This window comes from Micropterus dolomieu, linkage group LG05 (assembly GCF_021292245.1).
Source record: "Micropterus dolomieu isolate WLL.071019.BEF.003 ecotype Adirondacks linkage group LG05, ASM2129224v1, whole genome shotgun sequence".
Classification (NCBI taxonomy): domain Eukaryota; kingdom Metazoa; phylum Chordata; class Actinopteri; order Centrarchiformes; family Centrarchidae; genus Micropterus; species Micropterus dolomieu.
This window is the reverse complement of record NC_060154.1, coordinates 6,897,292-6,921,564: the sequence shown is the minus strand read 5'-3', so window position 1 is coordinate 6,921,564 and position 24,273 is coordinate 6,897,292. Positions and strand designations below refer to the sequence as shown.

Below are 24,273 nucleotides of genomic sequence, written 5' to 3'. Positions count from 1 at the left end.
AACCACTGCTTTAAATCACAACTAAGCACTCTGCATCCCATGCAAGCCAAACCATTTAAACCATCCATTGGGTTCTATCAACTTCTAAACAATATGAAAATCTATTAGCGTAAAATTGATTGAAACTTAACTTGGATTGTGTAATCCATCGTTCTAAACATCTGGTCTTTGTATCAATGTAGAGTAAACATGATTTGTAAGTACAAGTTTACTAAAAATGACAAAAATACATATTTTGCCACAGGTACCCAAAACAATATGGAGGTGAATGGAATTGTGTTGGTGGTGCTCAAAGCTTTTACATTTGAGAAGCAATATCTCCTTCCAGAAGCAACGTCCTGGCTTCAGAAGATAATCCACAGCCTCACTGTTTTCATTGGAACTACTTTCTACCAAAGATGTAGTCCCTATGAAAACTGCTGATGTGTTGAGTGGATTATCCTGAGCAACAGGGACACTGGAAAAACATGCTGCTGTTGCATTTTTCGTCGTATGGTCCTTTAACAAGCTAGGGAAAAAGTATGGGCTGTCTGAAATTTCAAGAAGCTGTTGCTGAACAATTAAATCAGACTGTACTGAATGACATTCGGAAACAGGATGAACTGATGTAAGATGGTAATATGCTTAAGTAGACATCTGCCAGGGAGGTTTTGTGGAAGTACATATGATTTAGGATCAAAAAGGGAAATAAAAGTTATATGGAAAGTGGAATGCCTGACAACTGTCACCCAAAGTCATTTCCCATAACCTGTCAGGCTTTCCGAGAGCTGTGGTTAACCGACTCTTACTACCCTTAACCCCTATCAAAACTTGGCATCTGTCTCACATATACCAAAAGATGATTCAATTGAGATGATTTGAGTAGGAATCCCCATTGTGTTTGTTTTTGTTCCACGAGTTGAGGCCCCTGGAAAGCCAAAGTAAAATACCCAGAGCTCCCACATATTTAAGCTATTTCAACATTTGGGAGGCCCAAGGTGTGCCACAGAACAAAATGTCCAACAAAACAAAACATTATGTGGCCCGGAGCCTGACCTACCATGGCCTTTTCCAGTGGGAAAGATTTGTTTGGTGCTTTGAGTGCAGTGCAAAGCAGGGGTTACAGAGCTACAAGAAGGGTCGAGAAAGGAGGTGGAGAGTTTTGTGTGAGTCATGTTAAAATGAAGTTCTTGTTGAAGGCTTCCCCCACCCTCTCTTCCCTCCCACGCAGGGAGTCCCTAGTGTATGGTGCCTGCTTGCTCACAGCAAGAGAAACCCCTGGGTAAAAGGTTGGGAAAGCCACAGAAGTGAGGTGGGAGGATAAGTGGAGTCAGAGAATTGGACATAAGGAGTGTGACTGACAAAGACTTTTCCCTCAATAAATCCCTCCCACCATCTGCTTAGATAATGTTAGTTTTTGTTCGTGCAATTGACATTCTGAATAACTGCGAAAAAGGCAAACTCAAATTTGGCTGTGAGCTTGCATAAGTGTAGCATCTGACCACCTTTTGAAGCCATGCATACGGTCTACATTGTATAAAAAACCTTTGTCTTTTCATATCTGCATTCTTTTCATTGTTGAGGTGTTCCAGCTGTTGTTCCTCTTTGCTCTGTCCAGAATACTAAAAACAGCATGGAAATCTGCAGAAAGAAAACACCATCATACCACACAGTTACACCCACAATTTCCAAAGAATGCACTGGATATGTTCCCAAAGGGGAAAAAAGTAGAGTTTGCCAGGCAAAGTACAGACTAACTGCCGATTATGAGGGATTTCCCAAAACAGCCATGTGAAGTTAGATGGAGGGGCTGGTATGGAAAATGAGGAAAAGGACTATGTGTTTTAATGTTGAAAGGGAAAAAAACAAGATGGGCCAAAAGGTTTCCCATAAATGTTAATGAAGGGCTTTCCCAGAAAGATTTTTTTCCTTCTTTCAGCATGAAACAAGAGGTCAGGTGCTAATGTTAACCAGCAGGGCTGGATGCAGGAGAATCTGACTTTAAAGTATAATAGAAGAAAACCATGTGGAATTAACCATACTGCAGGGATTTAGCAGTGAGGTAGCTAACTTTGTATGATGATGTTTTGATGTGTGTAAATCTGATGACTGAATAGTTTTTTTTAAAACCTCTGTAATGTCTCGGGTATGTTTCCAGATAGCTAATGCTGTGACTGTGCTATAGTTGGTACTGTGGATATTTCAAAGGTTTATTAATATGTTTCTGGTTGTTGAACACTGGATGATATGTTCTTGCATGGTACACTGCATGGTTTTTCTTGAATGCTGGTATCTTTATTCTTCAGGGTCTTTGTTGACTTGCTGACACTTTTGGTTCCTGAGCAACTTCAGCTGTCTCTGGTGTCGAGAGGAAGGTTCTAGGACACCACAGATTATTGCTTTATCTGCTGCAGGCCATTTCACCAACTCATCTATGTTGTGAGGAACAGTGTTGGACAGTAACGCGTTACTAGTAATAACATTACTTTTCCCAGTAACTAAGTAGTGTAACTAATTACTTTTCTAAAACAGTAATATTATTACTAGTTACTAATGCAAATAACGCTGCGTTACTAGTTACTGAACATACCATCCTTGACGTGAATTCACGACTGTGCGGCAGGTCAGCAGCACCTGGCATTGTTGTTCATGTCCGCTGATCAGAATCAGAATCAGCTTTATTGCCAGGTATGTGTACACATACGAGGAATGTGACTCTGGATTGTACATTGCTCATGATGTGCTTACTCATACAAAAATACAAAATCACAATAATAAAAATAAAATCAGACACAGACTTCAGTGTAGACAACACAAATATACACACTATGAACAAAAACAATATAGACATATTGACAAATAGTGCAGTGAGCAGAGTGCAAAGGATGCAGGAGTATGTACATGTCAGAGGCAGATGTGATATAAAAGGTACATATACATGCATACATGTAGACATGTACACAGTGCAATGAAGCATGGTGCAAAGGATGCTGGAATAAATAAGTATTTTGTGCAGGAGTAATGACTTGAGGTAGGTGGATTTGGTATACACTATCTACAATATGACAATATAACAGTATGGACAGCACTGAAATAGAGAATGGTGAATAAATAATAAGTGTAAACAGGTGGCTGATTAGAAGTAGAGTTACTGGGTTATTGCACAAGAATTGTTCCTGACACCGTGAGTCAGAAATCAGCTGTTCATCAGAGTGATGGCTTGTGGGAAGAAACTGTTCATAAGTCTGTTGGTTTTGGCGTACAGTGCTCTGTGACACCTACTAAAGGGGAGGAGCTGGAACAGGTTGTGTCCGGGGTGAGAAGGATCTGCAGTGATGTTTCCTGCCCGTTTCCTGACTCTGGAAATGTATATGTCCTGAATGGAGGGCAGGTTGGCACCGATGATCTTTTCTTGTCATTAATCATTGTCATCATTATACCTTTATGCCAAGATAGGTTGTTGGCTGTGCCCAACATTGGTACCAACATCCATTGGTTCAGCTTATTAAAACATACTACTGATGTCATCATTGTAAGCTACAGCTGCTTCAGGATGACTACAGTGATAAAATGCTGAATAAAAAGATGCAGAGATTTTACTGGTTGTGTTTAGAGGCCTTCCTGTACCTTCAAACTAAAAAGAACAAAACCTTTAATGGTCTAATGTAACTTGATGGCTGAATGTTTACTTAAAGTGGATATAATTGAATTTTATAATAATGTATCAAACGACAACATTAAAACAATGTGACAATGTTGCTCTTAGTGGTGAACCTATAAACATTATCACCAAAATCTGCAGCAGTCTTTGGCTTTACAGAGCTTTATAGTGAGTTTCAGACTCACTGTTTAGCTGGCTGACAAATTTACTGTTTGATTCACTCCCACCACTCTAAGCAGAGCTTAAAGACAGTCAATATTGAACTTACATTAATCAGGTGGATTCGAAATGAATTATAAGGATTCTCCAAGGCTGGCTGCTGGATGTGTGCATTCAGTATGAAACCAGTCCCTGGCAGCCTTCTGCTTTTCTGTCAGTGATAACAGGCTGCCAGCAGTCAGGCCCATCTAGCTATGTCTTTGAAGCTGCACATGTAACCCATGTGTGTGTCTAGCTGGGCCACAGCCACTCCCTCCCTTACCTTGCACCACTGAGGCGTGGACTCACAAGGCCACAGAGCTCGCCCCTTATCCTCGGGCCTCCAAGCAAAAACACTGCCACTGCTGCAGTGAAATGAGACAGACTGTAATGGAAACGGCACACTTTCCAGACACAAGCATCTCCTGAGCCCTGACAAAAAACATACAGACTACCAACTCTGGTCCCCCCCCCACCCTCTCTGCTTGTCTGGACAACGGGACATCTTGTCTTTCAGGAAATAACTGGGCAGGTTTCATAATGGTTAGAGTACATTATAGATTATAACCTCTCAAATCAGAGGAATATAACAAAAACAATGAAAAGCGTAATTCATCAGAGATTTAGCATTCAGTATGTACCTGATATTCTAAGCTTGTGCTTTATTGCAATCTTTACTTTGGAAGCACAGACATTCCTTAGACTCATATTTCAGTGTTTGTGTTGCATACTGATCATTGACGATGACTCACAATCTGGAAGTCTATACCTCCTCAAGAGTCACAGGATAGTGAACAACGTGAAAAAAATGAAGTATAATGAGGTTTACAATGAGCGTCTTTTGTGGAATTTGCAGCTTGACCTGTGAGGTTTGGGTAGGGTGCTGTCTTCTGTATGCTGCATGGTAAAGCTATGTGAGCTTAATTTAACTCCTATGTGCAGATTATTATGTAGGTGCAAATGCCAAAATTTAAGTGTGAGAATCTGTATGATTCAAGACTCAAGTCACATCTGAGGGGAATGTTCTATTATCTTCTATTATGTTAAATTATCTGAAGTATGTTGTTGTCAAAATATTGTTGTTAGTAATATTGTAATATTATTATAATATTGTAATATTAGGGTTGGGCCGATAGACGATGCCATCGTCCATCGGCGATGGCTGACAGACATCACGACAATGAGCCGGCATTGTGATTGTAAACCCCCGCCCCCCCAGCAAAAAAATCTAAAATTTTCACTATACCACCCTGTGAAAGCAGGTTTTAATGACCACAAACATTCTTATTATTGTTTTTAAGTATGCTTTGGACCTGCCTCAGAATTCTCTTCTCCCCACACTCAGACACACTCACAGACACCTACACCTCAGGTAAACACCCCGGATTGCCCCGCCTCTCTCTGTCTCTCTCCCCCAGTCCGCTCCGTTTTTGCCTAAAAGACTGAGAACTCTTTTCAGTATATTCCCACCCGTCAAGCAAGGTGTTTAAGGTTCTCGAGGAAGTACATACATAGACACACTCGCGCACACACACACTCTCGCTCACTTGCCACTGTACACAAATAGCTAATCAGCCAATCACATGGCAGCAACTCAATGCAGCTAGGCATGTAGATGTAGTCAAGACAACTTGCTGAAGTTCAAACTGAGCATCAGAATGGGGTTAGAAAGGGGATTTAAGTGACTTTGAACGTGCCATGGTTGTTGGTGCCAGACTGCTTGGTTTGATAATTTCAGAAACTGCTGATCTAATGGGATTTTCACGCACAACCATCTCTAGGGTTTACAGAGAATGGTCTGAAAAACAGAAAATATCCAGTTAATGGCAGTTGTGTGGACGAAAATGGCTTGTTGATGTCAGAGGTCAGAGGAGAATGGGCAGACTGATTATAGTTACTGTTGTCTTTCTGTCGAGATGACAGAAAGGCAACAGTAACTCAAATAACCACTCATTACAACCAAGGTATGCAGAATATCAACGCACAACACATCAAACCTTGAAGCAGATGGGCTACAGCAACAGAAGACCACACCGGGTGCCACTCCTGTCAGCTAAGAACAGTAAAACTGAGTCTAGGGCTGTGCCATTAATCAAATTTTAATCATGATTTCGATATTGGCTTCCAACAATTATAAATACAAGTTAATCAAAATAAAATTATTATTGTGCTGCCCACCTAAAAGCCCAAACTCCCTCTCAGCAGCTGTGATGTTTACTTTAGCTCGAGCAAAGACGACGAGGTTATACAATAACTTGCTAGTCACCATTATAACTAGGGATGAAACGGTATGAAAATTTCATATCACGATTATAGTGACCAAAATTATCTTGGTTATCAGTATTATCACGGTATTGTAAAAATGTGCAAAAAAATATTAAAATGTACTGATACACAAACTGAAACCATTTCAACAAGTTTTATATTGAAAACTGTAAATACAATTGCCATTTTGTTTGCATAAAAAATAAAATAACAGCAAATATCTTTTGTAAACATATGAAAATCATCTAAGTGTGCATTATCAAGATTGTATATTTTATAGGTAATACAATGACCCCGTGGACAATTACATGAAAACAAATAAGTCTTTAGAAAACAGTGATAGTAACTACAATGAGCCCAAAAACTGACATAAATACAGTGGAGTCTGTAGCGTTTCTAGAAATGCTGGTTGGTTGACTAAAAAGTGTAACGTGTTATCATGTGCAGTGGAAGAATAGACTCTGCCGACACACGACGCACACAGCAGCAGAACAACATTTAGCGTTTTTACAAGAGCAGCAACACTGAGAGCTTCAGTTTACTCGCTGTTAGCAAGTCAGAGAGACAAACCAAAGCTAAAAGTTCACTCACCCTGTGTTCACTATAAGGTTATTTTCTTCAATCAAGTTTCCCTCAGCACTCTCATAAAAACTAAAATACGACCGGACTTCAGAGTGACCGAAAAATCTCCGCAGGGAGTCCTCCGCCGTGTTGTCACTGACCCAAACAAACCCATGTTGCATTCTGCGCACGCTTCTGGGAGACGCTGGACAGTGTTTGCCGTGAGATTATAAAAACGCGGTTAACCGTACCCGGTGTATGTGTATGGTAATAATAACCGTCGGGAATTTTACCATGGTTTACCGTTAAACCGGTGATCGTTTCATCCCTAATTATAACATTATTAAGCCTATGGCTAATTTACACTGCATAAAGTAGCCTAGCGGCTAGCGGACTTTTCCTCTACTCATAGCTTTACAATTAACATATTTATACAACAAAACCAGTTGTCGGAATAATTAATTTCCCCTATGGGAGATTAATACAGGAACATCCTAGTTCTCATCTTAATTTGTATGCTAGTAAATTAAATATCTTTGGGACTTTTGGATACATATTCGAACATGTAAGATATATCAACGGGAAATGTTCACTATTTTCTGACATTATATAGAGAAAATGATCAAGAAAATAATCAGCAGATTAATCGCTAATAAAAATAGTGTGCAGTGCAGAGTGCAGTTTTAAATGTTAGGATAATCTTCACTGTGTACACTTCAGATTTAAACCAACAATGTAAATGAAGCAGTGTTGTCCTGGCATCTGCTATACGTGGATCAAAGATAAGAAAAGAAGCTAAAAGGTGAAGAAGCGAGTCACTCCCTCCCCCTCCTTTCATTTCACTGTTATAGAAGTAGATCACATTTCGACCTCCCCTTTCAATCAGCCCCCTTACATCTGATAACATATAGTGCTGTTCAGAAGCTCTTAAACCTCGCCATTCTTGACATTCTCAGGATTCTAGATGGTGTGACCTCATTGGGTGAGCGAAGTCAGTAGGAAAATAGCCCCCGGCCGAGCCTTTGCTTCAACATGGAAACTTAAACCAACCAAGAATGCATGACTATGTGCAAACTTGACTGTGGCTGCACTTGTGAGTGAAAACAACATGTTTTCCTATGTGAGCTTAATTTAACTCCTATGTACAGATTATTATGTAGGTGCAAATGCCAAAATTTAAGTGTGGGAATCTGTATGATTCAAGACTCAAGTCACATCTGAGAGGAATGTTCTATAATCTTCTATTATGTTAAATTATCTGAAGTATGTGTACAAATATTGTTGTGTGAATATATGTATGTGAATATTAGGGCTGGGCCGATAGACGATGCCATCGTCCATCGGCGACGGCTGAACATTCTTATTATTGTTTTTAAGTATGCTTTGCACCTGCCTCGGAATTCTCTTCTCCCCACTCTCAGACACACTCACCTATACCTCAGGTAAACAGAGTTCTAATTATCTAGTTAACTATAGGACCTGTTGGACTTAGCATGTCACTGTATGACTGCACTCCCTGGGGAAAATATTGTCTAACTTTTGGAAAAAAGAATAAGTGATCTCAGAGAAGGAGACAGAAAGGTTTGCATTATGCATTTGAAAGTTGTAACTATAACAAGTGCCCCAGGAACAGCATTTGACCATATCTTGGAAAGTCTGCAAGAAAGCTAGACAATGACACCTTTTGCATATGAGTCAATGTAACACCACCACGAAAGTGTCGGACCTCAGTTAGAGCGAGTCCTATACTGCGCTGTCATTAGCCAGCTTAAGCATTTGAGGCGTGGCTTTGCAAAGTGTAAATTAAGGGAAGAAAATATTTTTGTTTTGTATAATATTTATTTTTGTGACAAGCTGAGAATACCAATGTATAACAAGCTATTTGTCTTACTGAGAGAATATATTGTTGTTTATTCATTTGAAATCTAAAAATTCCTCTTGCAGCTCAACTCAACTCGCTCTGCATTTATATAACTGATGGCAGTGGAAGTTGTGAACACAACATTTCATTTAGAGTTGTGTTTGTGTCCACCTGATGAACGCAAGTCCAATATTCACACTCTGTTAGAACTGTCGGTCTCGTACCACAAAATATCTGTCTCGAGCTGCTAAATGCTCCACCATGTTCTGTATTTTGAAGGGTTTATGAGAGCCATGAGACTCAACTATACAATCTACAGTTTGTATAGGTTGGAGAAGCAAAACAGTGACCCAAAGGTTGATGATTCTGTGGTTTGACACCACAAACCATTTTCAAAATACAGAGAATCACTTGATTTAACAGCATTTTAAAAAATCACATCTTGCATCTAAGAATGATTTCAATTGTAGATCCAAATAAAAAATATGGGAAGGATGAAAAGTAGCAGATTTATATAGGAGGTGAAGGTAGAGGTGGATGAATTAGAGGAGCAGATGGGAGAGGAGGATGAAGAAGAGGAGATGGCAGTGGTTGCAAGGTAATGCTTGTCGCAGTTCTGACGGTAGAAAGCAATTATATGGCCCTTTGCTTTATGGAATGTTCTTGGAATACTGAGCAAGGCGATCCATTAGGTTTACTAATCAAGGTGAGTGTGTGTCCCGGTGTGTGTTTGTGTGTGTGAGTGAGTTGCATGCCTCTCACTGGAGCACATAATTACTAGCTGGTGATAAAAAGAGGAGAAGGGGGCATTGTGGGATAGCTGTGGCGAGAGTCGCCATTTCTAACAGGGTTTATTGAATGACCATAGGTGGACATGATTAACTACATAGCTGGGAGCTCAGGTATGCACTGACACACACTAACACACACACACACACACGCATGTTAATCAATACTTTATCAAATAAATACCAGAATCTGCAAATGCTTAGAAAAAGCATCACATGTAGGCATAAAATGTCACGTCACCTAAAATGTGCAGCATACACACATAGCCAAACCACACATTTGGAACAGGCAAAAAAAAAAAAAAAAAATGGAAAGCTGTTTATACTCATAACCAGGCTCTGAAAACATTCATTTAGTCAGGCTCTGCTGAATCATTTACCAAAACTGAGGTGGAAAAAAATATATAAGCACGAAGTCTGGCTTTTACGTAATGCCAGCAGCCAGTCAGTCAGAACCACAGGATGCATACAGGGAAGGAGAGAAAACAAACACTGAAGGATGTCCTTTCTGCATACTTGATGCTTTTCCCAGCCGCAAATACCAAAGTTCGCCCGGGACGCTGCAAAACAGATTCACTCTAGACCGACCTGCGATTTTACCTTATAAGGGTTTGAATACTTTAGGCCTTAGGTTGTGTGTATATGTGTGCGTAGGCCTGCTGGAGGAGCTAGGTTAAGTTTAGGGGAGAATACTTCTCACAGCTGGTTAGTTTTTGTTATCATCTAGAGATGGTGTCTCTGGCAGCATCAGTGGCGGTTTAGGAAAGCTTATAGCAGATGAAGCAAAAATTCCACGGTTACCACTCAGTCTAACATCGTTCCATTCCAGCTGGCCCATGCCAGCAACACACACACACACACACACACACACACCCTCCTGGTGGTAGGTCTGAACTGGAACATTGTTGGAATTCTAGTAGCCTTGATCCAAAGTCTCCCTTCCTCTGCAGTTCTCTGCACAATTAAGGTTGATATACTGCAGTCTGCTCCACTGCTGCTGGATAAAAACTATTTAACACTCCACACATCTCAGGTGATATACCTCTCTGATCATTGTTATTTTCTACCATCACTTTGTTTTTTGCAGGTGGATTTAAAAAAAGTCAATCCTGCTGATTAGCAGTCAAACCCCTTGGAGTTTTTTACCCAGTCGGCATTTGTATTAATGGAGGTGCAAATGTGTGGATTTTGATGCTCTTTCGCCTTCCTAAGAATATGATATACTTTATTCTTGCTACATCTGTGAATGTCTGTGTAGCATCTTCCAGGTGATTAAGAGAGGAATGGTACTAAAAGGCCTCTAGTGGCTTAGAGATTTAGACACATACCATATACTGTGATGGCAACATCCCTGGTTCTATTCCAGCCAAGGACCTTTGTTGCATGTCATACCCTGTCTCTCTCGCTCACCATTTCCTGTGTGTATTTTTACTGTGACCTATCCAATAAAGGCAAAATGCCCAAAACAACAAACAAATCCTTAAGATTTCCTTTACTTTGGAGAAGAAGAAGAAAAAAACTCATTTGAGAGACTATTGTTTATACCAAGAATAAAAAATGCCTGTCCACCCAGGGAATCACATGAGATCAGCAGTATGCAGTATGAAGATACAACATGTTCTGGCCTGGGTCATAGGAAATAGTTTTATCATTTAACAGTTTTATGACCTTAAAAGAAATGCAAAGATGTCAACTACGATTTATTCCAATAAAATCATCAAAAACAGCTTCATTTGCAGAAACACAGCTTAAAAGCCTTAATCCTACTATAATGTTAGTGTCTACTAGACTAAATCATATTTAAACAAATTGTGGAAACTGGCCAAAACTATTGCCTTAAGTTGTCAATAATGTGATTCTGCCTGAGATGAGAACATAACTCATCTTGTTATAAATATGGTCTTGAGCAACTTGCAGCTATGTACAGTGACTTCACAGAACACTAAAAAGTTGTCTGTTCTGCTACACATTTCTATTTTTTACTATTTGTTAAGACACTTTTTAAAATCATCTTTAAGAAGAGAGCTGTGTGAAAAGTGAGGTGTCAGATCTGTACTGCTACAAAAGGAAGTTCACCAGAGTGAACCCATAGCATGTCAGATCTAATCATGGCAGTTCAGACCAGCTGCACGCCTGAAACAGAATACTGATTAAGGCACCGGGATCCTTGAATAAATTTGACACATGAACAAGCTACCTAAAGTGCGCTCATTATGTCAAGCATGAAGAGGCAAAGCATACCCAGCTTTCTGCCTTACAGAAGCAAGGCCACAAAGTTCAAGAGGTCAAGAAGACACATGCCATAGTTCACAGAGACAGCACACCCTGACATAGCCATGCATGCATGTAATCAGACAAGCATGCATGTGCATACACTCAGCCCGAGTCAGACCCTTAACAGTCAAATCAACAGGTGCTGAGGCACACATAGAAGTGTGCTGACTTCATTCCAATGATTAAAGTAATATTTCACCCTAGAGTCACAGTTCAGGGCCACACACAAGGGCTGACTGATAATCAGGAGTACAAGGAGTTCTCCTGGTGGGCCGCTGGACAATTGGGCCGATAGGGGTGTGTTGGTGCTTACACCTCTAACATTACTACAGACGCTTTGGACCGCTGGTTCAGAGCCAGCTGATGACAGGAGCTACTGTTAGAAACAGCTAGCGGTTAGCAACCTGTGGCGTTAGCAGCAAGTAAAGCTATCTGTCCATCGGGAAGCTTCATAAATCATAGGGGTGAGTCAGAGCAGCCAGAGGACATCAGAGAGAAAAACAGGAAATATTTTTATTTATTTTATTATCTGGCTCCATGAGCTCGCAGGACTGCTAAAGCTAATGATACATGAAGCAACTTTTAGAGCAATGGTGCTGGTCAATGTCGCCATCAATGGTAATGAGTAAAGATTACTACCGTAATCCCATTCCCCACCACTCCGCCACCTGCCCCGCCCCGCCGCTATCCATTCAAAACATAGTTGGACTTGCCACTAGCAAGACTGCCCAGCAACATTGCTCAAAAAGTTGCCCCATGTATCATCAGCTTAACTCTGGAACGTGGGCTGGTTTATGTAACTTTGGGGGCATACAAAATCCCAGATGTTACGTAACATCTAGCGCTTGTTGGCATTCGCCAGTTTTTCAGGGGTATTTTGTGTGCACGAGATATACATAGAAAGGAGGAAACAATGGATTGAGGGTCACGGTATGTGAGCTACATGTACTGAACTCTTTTTATTCAACTATGCCAAGGGTAAAACTGTTTTCCATTCTACGGCCGCTTCAACATTTAAATCACAGATGCATGGTCTCGACAGCCACTAGGCTTGTATGAACACTTCAATTTATTTATTGTACATAAGGGCTCAGCTGAGGTGGTTACTTTACTTAAGGAGAGCTAGATAAGTGTTTCTAGCTTTGAAAATGTATTTGAATGGCTCATTTCGTCATGTACTGTACTTGAATAAAATTCTCAAAAATGTAGGAATAAAGGTCTCTTAAGACCCAGAGACCCCAACAAATGCTTTGTCTGGAGAGTTGGCTGACCAGGAACAAATTCCTGGACCATTTTTATAGCTCCAGTCTACTCCCGACTATACATGAAGGCAAATACCTTTATGAGTCCTGAACAAAGGCTGTACATTTTAGGGTCCCATCTATGTTTAGCCCCCATGCTTATATCATGCTGTCATTGGTCTACACAGCATCTCCATGCATGGTGTAAAACACTTGACACACTTCCTGTGAGCTCACACCAGCAATGACACCAAGAGACAAAGTGACCCGCAGTGATTTATTTCAAATGATTGAAGTGACAAATAGAAGGGTGACAGAACTCGGAGCCAAATGTTAGCAAAAGTTCAAGTTAATGCAAACAAGTTGCAACGTAGTGGTGTGAGAGCAAGTTGAAAATTTGTTTTGTTTCCATAAAAACTTCTTTTGACTTTAGTTCCTATCTGTCTGTCCTATCAACTGCAAAATGCAACATAATGCTACCTGCAACCACACTTCCTGTTGTACACAATATGTCTCTAACTTTAGTATTAATCTATGCAAAGAGTAGAAGGCAAACTTAAGAGGATAACAGGATCCATGGTGATGTTTTTTTTTGTTTGTTTTTTTAAATGTGCTTAACAGTTTATACAAACATAAATAACATGGCAAATGATTTTTAAAAATTCGGAACAATGTAACACAACTGTGTCTACAGTTTTTGGAACAAATATTCTCATAGACAGAAAAGCCAACTAATGACAACAGCTACACCAGTTAAAAGAAACAACTACTTCTGCAACTTGTGATCTAAAACGGTGGTCAACAATATATATGTTACAGAATAACTACAAAATATACAATGATAATGTCATATTCAACTATTTCATGTGCCATTTATTTCAAATGAGCATTCATAGACATGGAGTCACATTTGGAAAACAAGGTGGATCTGTGGTTAAAGGAGCAGTCTTTGAAGCTATCGTCTTGACAAGAAATACAAGCTTCAAAGTCTTTTTTAGAGAAGGCTAACATCCAGACATTGGTCTCTGATAACAAGCACCTTTCCCTGATATCAGACTAGACCTGTTGTGGTTGGTGTTATCATCAGCGTTGACAGTGTCCTGAGGGGAATTCGCACCGACCTGAAAATGTCCCCTAATTTGAAGGTCTGAAGTAATGCAATGAACATATGACGAATAGACAGAAAAACACAGAACTTGTGGAAAAGCTAAACATCTTTTGAACACATTGTCTAAAGTTCTTTGGACAGTGAGTGCATGAGATATATGTCACAAGAGATGAGACTTATCTTGTCCATCTTTTCATTTATCATTTCTTTGCAGCTAAGCTCTTAGTTCACATGGGTGAAACTGGGATAAATAAGGCTCTACTCGAAGAGTTCAGACCGTGGTTTTAACTGTGACAAATTGCGACCCTGCTGATTTAGTTCCACTTATTCCATAAGCATCTCTCCACAGACACCAAAAACTCCAGTTGGATGGTTAGAGGAATCAGCTAAACAGTTGCATAATACAGTAGATTACAAAATGAAGAAGTCAAACTGAATCACAGGATGTAAATGGACAATTTAACCATTTGTGTACAAAAAAATAAAAAATAAATAAAATTAAACTTCTAAGTTGACTGTCTAGTTACTGAAAATGAAGGACAAACAGATGCAGTAGAAATGTTTCTGCTTTGACTAAGACCATATGGTTGATTTGAGGATGCTCTTCCTTTACAAAGGACCCTAGATGAACTTCTGCTCTGAGTTAATGGGCCGAGCATGACTCAAAAGAGTGCTATCCTTTTGCTATAAGCATTGGAAACCAGGACCAAATGTTCTCATGCACCATAAAGGAAAAATATCTGACAGAAACAATCCATTCGTACATCATTGCAAAACCTTTCCAAATCCCTTAAAGTTGTTATGATTTCTGGCCCAATCTATTTAAGAGTTTTCCCAAGAAGCCGGCGGCTCTCGTGTTGTTATCACCCGGTGATGTCATGGACCCAATCTGAGAGGATTACGCAGATGGTGTGTTAGCCAAAGGAAAATGTGGATTCCTCTGACAAACTATGGGAAGAATGATGAGGAATTTGGCTTCACATTAATCTCTTCCTTCTTATGAAGAAGGTTTGGATCGCCACCAAATTGTTCCATTGTAAATGCTCAGTCTTGTGGTTGTGTTTCCTCTGACAAAAGTAAATTCCTCCTTCAGGCGGCAGGAAACAAAAAGGGGGTACATGTAAAATACCATTCTGTGTCAGAACAATCAATACAAAGCACCCGCTTTCTTGTGTTCCATTAGTCATTGTCCTTGAATGGGAATCACAATTGAGGTGGAAGAAAGTAGCAGTTTCATTATTGCGATTCCACTTCCATTACATATCAACTTCTATAAACAAACTAAAAGCACAAAAGATTTCCCCAGGACAAGTACAGCGGATGAGTAAGTAAGCGATCAAATATGGTATTGCATGCCAAATACCAAAGATAATATCTTTTGCTCATTTGGAAAGCACAGAAATTTCCCATTCCTTAATTTTAGTACACTTAGGCTGTCACACAATCGTTGTTCAATAAGTCATTCTATCCTCTTCCTCTGCTGACTCTTGATTCATATGTTGGACTCCATAAATGGCCAAATAGTTTTCTCTTCCTCTCTATTTCAAATTAATTCTTACTGCTTGATGTCTGACAGAGGTGCTTAGGGTCAGAATGGATGTAAAGTATTCAAAACAAAATTCTTGGTCATGGGGATGGTACACTAAATATGGAATCCTTCAGGGATGTACCCACCTTAACTCAGTTAAGCCATTTTTTTAAAAACTTACTTTAGGCTAGCAAATTTCATACAAAATAGGTTAAGGGATAAGTCTGGTAATAGTCTATATTATTTAAAAACCAAACTCAACTATAAATTGTATACCATAAAACTTCAATTAATAGCCGAGTCCCAAATAGCCGCCTACCCTGTTTACTGGCCTGGTGTGGGAACACATTTTGACAAATAAACGCAGGTCCCCATTAAACCCATGGTCTTGTTTTTATAGAAATTCTTTGGATGTATAAAACCTCTTAAACCCTGCGGGTCGCACGCGTTAGCTGCTTCTAAGCTGTTTACATCATTAATACAAATATTATGTTTAAACTTATGATCAATATGTCAGTATGGGCATGCTACACATTGTTAGATTGGTTAGATTCTCAACAATTCAATCATTCAGTTCATTTAATGGAAATAACAATCCCCTAAGTCTAATTCTTATGTATTTACCAGTGTAACCAGCATGGTACAGGAGATGAAAAGAAAAAAAAGCGCAGACTCCCGTTACCTTTGAAGCGTTCATGAAGTCCGAATGTGTCCGTTCCTTGATTATTTATATTCCTTTAGTTTGTAAGGGTCCACCGATCAAAAGAATCAAAACAGCTTTTCATTAAAATTAATCCAAGTTGTTAATACCGTCATGTGAAGCTCATTGCTCTCTGTCTGCTAACTTCTGCCACACTTCTCTCATCCTGCACTGTGTTGTTGTTTTCATTACATTGCTGCCTACAAAATAAAAGCGCATAAACTGTCTGTCAGAGCTAGATCAAATCAATGACGTGTATTTGATGTTATTGGTTAATTTTTTTACAAGTAATATTTTGTTTGAAATAAATAAACTGTTTTATAGTAGCATTTGTCAATTTTGTGCAAGAGGAATTAAAGACCTGTCCCATATGGACACCTGTCTCAAATAAAGGCAGGGTCAATTCAGTAATTTTAGCAAATAAAAGCCTAGGCTATTAATCAAAGTTTTAAGGTATATAACTACTATAACTATAAATAGACCTGCTATTTACTCCAGCTTGAGTAATGTTTGCTAAAAACTAAATGGAAGTATATTAATTATATTATGAAAGTATATTTGTCCCCGCGACCCGACCCTGGATAAGCGGATGTAGATAGATGGAGGGATGGATGGATGGATGGAAGTACATTTGTCAGTTTTTAAAGACTAACTTATCCATTTCATTCTTAAACAAAACAAACAACATCTGGTTTCTAATGTTGGTTATATTTCAGCAACTTAAGGTAGATGACACAAGATGATTAAAAAAAAGGGGAAGAAAACTTTTCTACCTATTAAGGCCTCTAAGAACTATTAAGTAAAAAAATCTGAGAGAGAATAATCACTCTCCACACATATTTAAAGCTATCTACTTGTTTCAAGGGATCACAAGACAAACGGTTGGAAACCATTCACTTAAATGATCCAGGAAACAACAGGTGTCCTCTCTATCCATTCTTAATCTATGAAGCTGTGTGGGGCCACCAATACAACAATGAGTCATGATCCATACTGGCACCAGAGCCTTACATGGTCAGTCTGTCCATTTACGTGTCTACCAGTCATGCTGACTAGCGCCGAGGTGATGGCCAAGAGTCTGTGACATTCCTGAGCAGTGTCGCCATGACAAGAACACTCCTTTGAGCCGGATGCATGACTTTACATCTGTTTGCAGGTTTATCTGTAATGTGGCCAGCACGTTGACAATTATGATGTAACTGCTGAATTATGCTGAAGCTGTGACATTTTAAGAAGTACTGACATTTCTGTATGTATATAATCTAACACAATCTTTTCATAATCATTTTATTTAGTATCACACATGTCTGTGCTCCTCATACAGGACCAGTGTGTAGGATTTAGTGGCATTTAGCCGTGAGTTTGCAGATTGCAACCAACTGAATACCCCACGCCTCACCCACCCCTTCCAAGCAAGTAGAAGAACCTAGGATAGACGCGAAACTAAACACTAAAACCATGAAATGCCTTTTATAAAGTCAATGATTGGTTTGTCCATTCTGGACTACTTCAGAAACATGATGGTGCAACATGAAAGACTCTGTGGAAGAGGAGCGCAAGATACAACAATTCTTAATTTCAGGTGATTATTCACTAATGAAAACATTTATTATATAAAATTTTTGTCATATTATGCAAATATATACTCCTAAATCTTACAAACTGGCCCTTTAAATGCCTCTAACATAACTCTGGCCTGTAATTTACATACATTTTAAAAGGGAAATTTAAATTCTCCTAACGTTGTGTAAGGAAGTAAACTGTAATGTTACTGCAGCTTTTGCACATTTTATGGGCATTTCGCATGAAAATACATAAACCATACATATTTCATCTTATGGTAGTGAAGTACACAAGTCAACACAAACAACAGACAAACTGATTTCTTAGCAAAATTACTTTTACTTTAAAGGGACATTCTCATCATAGAAATCCCTAGGAAACAAGGAGGGGGAAAGAGTTTTCTTCCAAAACAAGACTTGCAAAACAAAATAACTTGTTTCTTTGCATCAAACTGAGTCTTTTATAGGCAGATATATCATGGTCACTTTGTCCTATGTAACATAGTGTAATTTACTTGCACTATGCACTAAAAGAGTCTAAAGTAATTGAGCCTGAGTCCATAATGTGAAATTGTGCATTTAGTTGTGGTTTATGATTGCTGCACTCTCTACAGTTTTCCCATCAGCCTACATATGATATCTATGGTGTGTGACCTAATGAAATAGCACAACATTGACATATGACATAAAATATAAAATTACCTAAAATCAATAATAAGGGGATCAATAGAGATACAGTGATGGAGCCACAGACTGATCTGCCTGGAGGGCTATGTAACAGTAATGATCATTAACCATCTGAAAAATAATCAAGCTTTTTTCCCCTAATGGCGGACAGGGTCAAACAAAAACAAACAAATCTTTCAACCTAAAAAGATGTCATTTATTCTTTGTAAACCTTGAATATGATCATATAAAAGCAGACATGCTGTCAGAAGATTGGAATGTGAAATGGAGCACAGTGGGAATGTCTCAGAGGCTCTGTGCGCGCGTGTGTGTGTGTATAACTCGTCAGCTCTGCCATGGGACAGGTGTTCTTCTTGGGATACAACAATCTCTGTCATTGCCCAGCCAGCCTTTTATTACCACCTCGTACCTAGCCAATCACATCCAGACACTGGTAAACAGGTAGAAGAGAACAACCATCAATCACCCTGTGCACTGAGACCCGACTCCTGCCAATTACACACACACAAAAAATGGACCAGCAGCACAAAGAGTAGAGTGTATTTTTGGAGGACAATCCTATTTTTCCAGGCATGTTTCTGTCATTATCATTCCTGGAGTAGCTCATGTTTGAAGTCAGCAGGCTGTAGAACAGCACAGCGCTCACTCTGCACAGAGTGGGATGGCTACAAAGAGATGATGGAGAAACCAGGTGCTGTGATTGGGGCAGAGCTAGTGCCAAAGAGGTGTAAAAAAAAACAGAAAAAAGAAAAGAGACGGAGAGAATTAGAGAGGAGGGGGCAGCAACAATGACAGTGAGAACTTTCTGACCTTATTTCCCTGACTGGACCCCAACTCTGTCTGATTAGTTTTCATTTCCACTTCCTGGTGCTGTCTGATCAGTCGGTTTAGTCTATCACACTCTTAGTCTGCCTGTCCGTCTGTCTGTGGGGCTGTGTTTATGTCTCATACAGAGACGTAGTGAGTAAAAGCAGGGAAGGTGATCCGTTTTCCTACAGAGAGAGCCACAGCACAGAAAACTCATGGTAGCCTTGGACGTTTCGAACAATTCGGATTTTATATCTCGTTCGTTGAAAGTTTATATCATTTTGAACTTATTTGCCTTATTTGGGTCAATAACATGACATGCATATATTTGAATCCATGTGAATTCCTTTCTGTTAAAGTAATTTTAATCAATTCACGACATATATCACTTTATTCTACAAAACCCATTTTGTGTGAATACATTTTCACAACATCATAATGATATATATTATTTTATGTTCTGGCTCCCAAAACTCCCAAAATGTCAGTTGGTGCAACCGTCCGTGCAAATAAACAGATTAAGAAAAGATTTTAAATTGTGTTTTAAGCATATTAAATTCAAAACAATATACTGTGGCATGATGTTATGTTTTAAACCTTTCAAATAAACCAAATTTTACAAATACCAATAGTATTAAAGTTGCTGAGATAATTGAAAAATTTCTGTCCAACAATTTGCATGTTTTCAATTGTCAGGGTGGCACAACTGTAAGCATGGGACATTTATTCCAAAGTGAAAATGTATTAACAGTAACAGGTTATTGCATCATCCAGAGGACCCCAAGTAACCTTTATGTCTGAGTGAAAAGGTTTGTAAATCCCTTTCAAATAATGATAAAAATACCTGTTTAACTTAGTCAGACTGGTTCACTTTCCATGTCAGGTGGTACAACCAATGTAATACTTGAAAATTATTAATTTATCATAAAACCCTTTATTTAATCAAAACAAGTTGATTAAAGAGATTAAAGAAAGTATTCTAAAGTGACTAATGTTTGAATTGATCTTCCAAATAAGGTTGGCTAACCTCTAGGTTTATTTAAAACCTCTATGATCGCTAACTGATGTCTTGTCAGACTTAATATTAGCACCAGATTTCCAGATCTGAGCAATTAACTTGATGATTATGATGTTTTTATTGGCAAAAGGATGATAGTGTGCATATCCAACCCTATTTGGGTACAAATGAGGACAACAGAAAGTAGGGCTGAACGATTTTAGAAAAAAATCTAATTGCGATTTTTTTTTAACCAATTTTGCGATTGCAATTTAATATGCGATTCATTTTTAAGTTCTTTATCTTCTGTATTATTCAAAAGTGACAAGCAGTAAATCAGTGTATAGTCAGACCAACACAATATTAGATGGATTAAAAATACTGTTCTTTGTTGTGGGTCAGGCCTGTGTTATGATGAAATTATAATGAAAAGTGATGCATGAATTGCATGAATTATTATTATGAGCAATGGTGGAGAAGTATCAAATTTTAATAATATGAGAAACATAATTTGGGTAAAGTCATGGCATTAAATAATATGATATATCACCAGGTCAGCATACCTACAGACTTCAGGAAAAACAAAGTTCACCACATCGCTCAATACAAAACCCACAGTTCAACTACCAATTAATGCGTCCTTATCTCAGTTCAAATCTACTAGGAGTCCATCTTTCTATTTCCCAGTACGCAAACAAAAAACACTCAGTTTGAGGTTCAATTCAAAAGTTGTCCAACGAAAATAAAACCAAGTGACGCCTGTTTAATCGACAAGCTTAGTAATTCTCCGACAACACCGGAGTCCCCCACCTCCGCAATTTCCGATGCTGGTAAGCAGTGCACTGGCTGTAACCAGGCTGTAACTCGGGACAGAGTGGGCCTCTTCGGACTTGTGAGTTTGGTCTGAAACGCCATTTCACTGATATTTCCCGTGCTGACTGGTGGCTGTGTGTGTGACACAGGCGGCAATCGCCACAATACGCTTACCTTACTACAAGTGTCTTTCTGTTGTGCATTTTTCCTGTCCGTCATAGCGGCGGATGGCACGACAATTTCACCCACCATCACCACCACCAATTTATCCGCGGGTGGCACTAATTTCACTCCCTGTGTGACACTAAAGTTTCTGTAGTGTCAGCTTCTGTCAAGCTTAAGGCCACTGTACAACAAGTCAATGTACACCGTAATGCTTCGTCTGCAGACTGCTTTACTCTAGGGTGTCCCGTGACAAGAGAGTAATCGCAGCCTTTGCGATTAGAAAATCTAATTTTATCACATCATGATATCGAAAATGCAATTAATCGTTCAGCCCTAGCAGAAAGTTAGTATGCACGAGTATTATAAGGTCCTAAAAAATGTGCAATCATGTTTGCCTGACAAAGACATGGAAGATCGAAAAAAATACATCATAAAAAAGTACTTAGTAGCCTGCAAGATTCAGGGTGAAGACTACCTCTCTTTTCCTTTACAATATTATTACTAATAGGAGAATGGCCTTTATATATGAATTTCTGCAGATATACAATATTTCTATTATTTAAAATACACTGTGTATTAGTTGCTCTTCAGCATGAATTTACCACATGTAGGCAGCAGAAGAGGAGACTTAATGGAGGATGGGGATATATGGTCTGTGCTGAGTGCAGAGGAAGTGTCTTCCAGCAGATATGGGGGTGATGTCATCTTTCTCATACACAGTAGGCTGGAGAGATGATGACTCCAGCATGGAGTGACGTGGGCGGTCAGGTCATTCCATAGGGTAAAGGGGAAAGACTAATGTTACCCGATCATTTGATGGATAGGGCTTCCATGACCTCTCCTACATATCCACACCAGGAGAAGCACTATTTAAAGTGGATGATAACATGCAAAAAATGTGCTAGTGCGTGTTTAAATGCGAGTGTGTCTGTGTGAGAAAAGGCGAGTGGGTGTATTAGGGGCTGATATAATGCCTGCCCCCAAATCCAAAGCTCAGGTAAGTATTTTAAGAGAGGGCCTTCAATCTGAAAGGTATCAGTTAGACTAGGGCTGCTCGATTATGGCAAAATTCATAATCACGATTATTTTGGTTATAACTGTAATGTATAATTAACACAATTACTGATTGACTCAGGAAACATCATGCATTTATTGAACTTTAAAAATTTAATGCATCATTTTTAAAAAGGATTATGCATTATCCCAAAATCCAAAATAGCCCATGTGGACCAGAGCAGGCGACAGGAGAACTACTTGAGTAATGACAATCGTCTTGTTCTGTCGGGAGATGCAGTGACTTAAACCAATGCTGGGTAAGAAAAGTATAAATCCAGTAATACGTTAGAAGACACGGAGGATATTTTACAAGCACAGACCAGGTAAAGCAACACCAAACAAAGTGTAGGGGCACCGCTGTAAAGGAAAGGGTGCCCTGGATTTACAACACAAGTCAAAACGAAGGTCATTGCAAAACGGCATGTGGCACAATAATTGCTTTATGTCGATTAACTTGTTTTTATAATCGTTAAAAGCCGAAATCCTGATAAGAATTCAGTCATATTTGTTGAAACTGTCTTTATACACCAATACATATTAAAAAGTTAGGTGCTCTGAAAAAAAAGAGTATAAAAATCAGCTGTCTGACACAGACACTCCTTCCATTTGGACCGAATTCAATGATTGGCTGGGTGACTGTCACTCTCCCTCGCTACCATGGCTACCAGCCCTGCCGCTACAGGAGCTGCCCACATGCGCGCACTCGGTCAGCTCTCTCAGACCTGACAACGCAAAGCGGTCAGACCAGAGGTAATATCTGCATGGCTTTTCAACGATGGTGACAACTGAGGTACCCCAAGGGGTTGAAAAGTTGCACCGTGGTCGCTTTATTTCTGATGGACAGGTAATCTGGCTTTCATTTTTATGCTAATTTGTTACTTTCATCGTTAGCCAACACAGCTACCTACTTAGCATACAGCGAACGGTAGCTACGAGTGTAGGCTGGTGTAGCGAGCCAGAGAGATGATGAATTATCAGAATCAGCTTTATTGCCAGGTATGTGTACACATACAAGGAATTTGACTCTGGATTGTACATTGCTCACGATGTGCTTACTCATACAAAAATACAAAATCACAATAATAAAAATAAAATCACACTTCAGTGTAGACAACACCAATATACACACTATGAACAAAAACAATATAGACATATTGACAAATAGTGCAGTGAGCAGAGTGCAAAGGATACAGGAGTATGTACATGTCAGAGGTGGATGTGATATAAAGGTTCATATACATGCATACATGTAGACATGTACACAGTGCAATGAAGCATAGTGCAAAGGATGCTGGAATAAATAAGTATTTTGTGCAGGAGTAATGACTTGAGGTAGGTGGATTTGGTATACACTATCTACAATATGACAATATAACAGTATGGACAGCACTGAAATAGAGAATGGTGAATAAATAATAAGTGTAAACAGGTGGCTGATTAGAGTTACTGGGTTATTGCACAAGAATTGTTCCTGACACCGTGAGTCAGAAATCAGCTGTTCATCAGAGTGATGGCTTGTGGGAAGAAACTGTTCCCGAGTCTGTTGGTTTAATAGTGGAATAGTATGAGCAGTTGAAAGTCCAATATTTAAGAGCTCTTCTCTGGTAAATGTTACCAGAGAGGGATGGTAGAAAACAGCGTTAATAAACAAAAACACAAAAAGCACTACGGAGCGTAATACAGAGGCTGCCGTCTACGGCGCCATCTTGAAAACAGTAGCGCGGCTGAGAGCTGTTTGCCGACGCTAACATTAGGTAAGACAACATAGGTGTAGACTGCGCCGGTTTAGTGATTCACCTCCTAGGTTTATTGTTATACTATGTTTATGTAGTAGGTTGGAAATGCTACATGTTTAGTTTTATGTAAACAGACACCCCCCGTTTTTTTGTTATAATTGATCTTTCCTAATACACTAAGTCACAATATAAAGGTAATGCACTTACTCGGCAGTAGATGGTGCTCTGGTACTGCTGTGGATCAAGTACGGAGGCTGCAGCTACAAGCTCCGCTCATGCGCAGCTC

The 24,273-nt window shown here is 39.3% G+C and overlaps 1 protein-coding gene across 5 annotated transcripts in view; it reads right to left on the bottom strand.

The window, feature by feature from the left end:
* The window catches only part of ddah1 (dimethylarginine dimethylaminohydrolase 1), a 113,646-nt gene that overhangs the window by 44,079 nt on the left and 45,294 nt on the right, over nt 1-24,273 (bottom strand). The window contains exon 1 of one of the 5 annotated variants that reach the window (XM_046049364.1): nt 19,224-19,322. The exons of the other annotated variants lie outside the window; for them this stretch is intronic. Coding sequence (XP_045905320.1) covers nt 19,224-19,268 — 45 coding nt within the window. The 5' untranslated portion in view covers nt 19,269-19,322. Of the gene's footprint in view, nt 1-19,223; nt 19,323-24,273 lie in introns of those variants that run through there. 5 annotated transcript variants of the gene reach the window in all.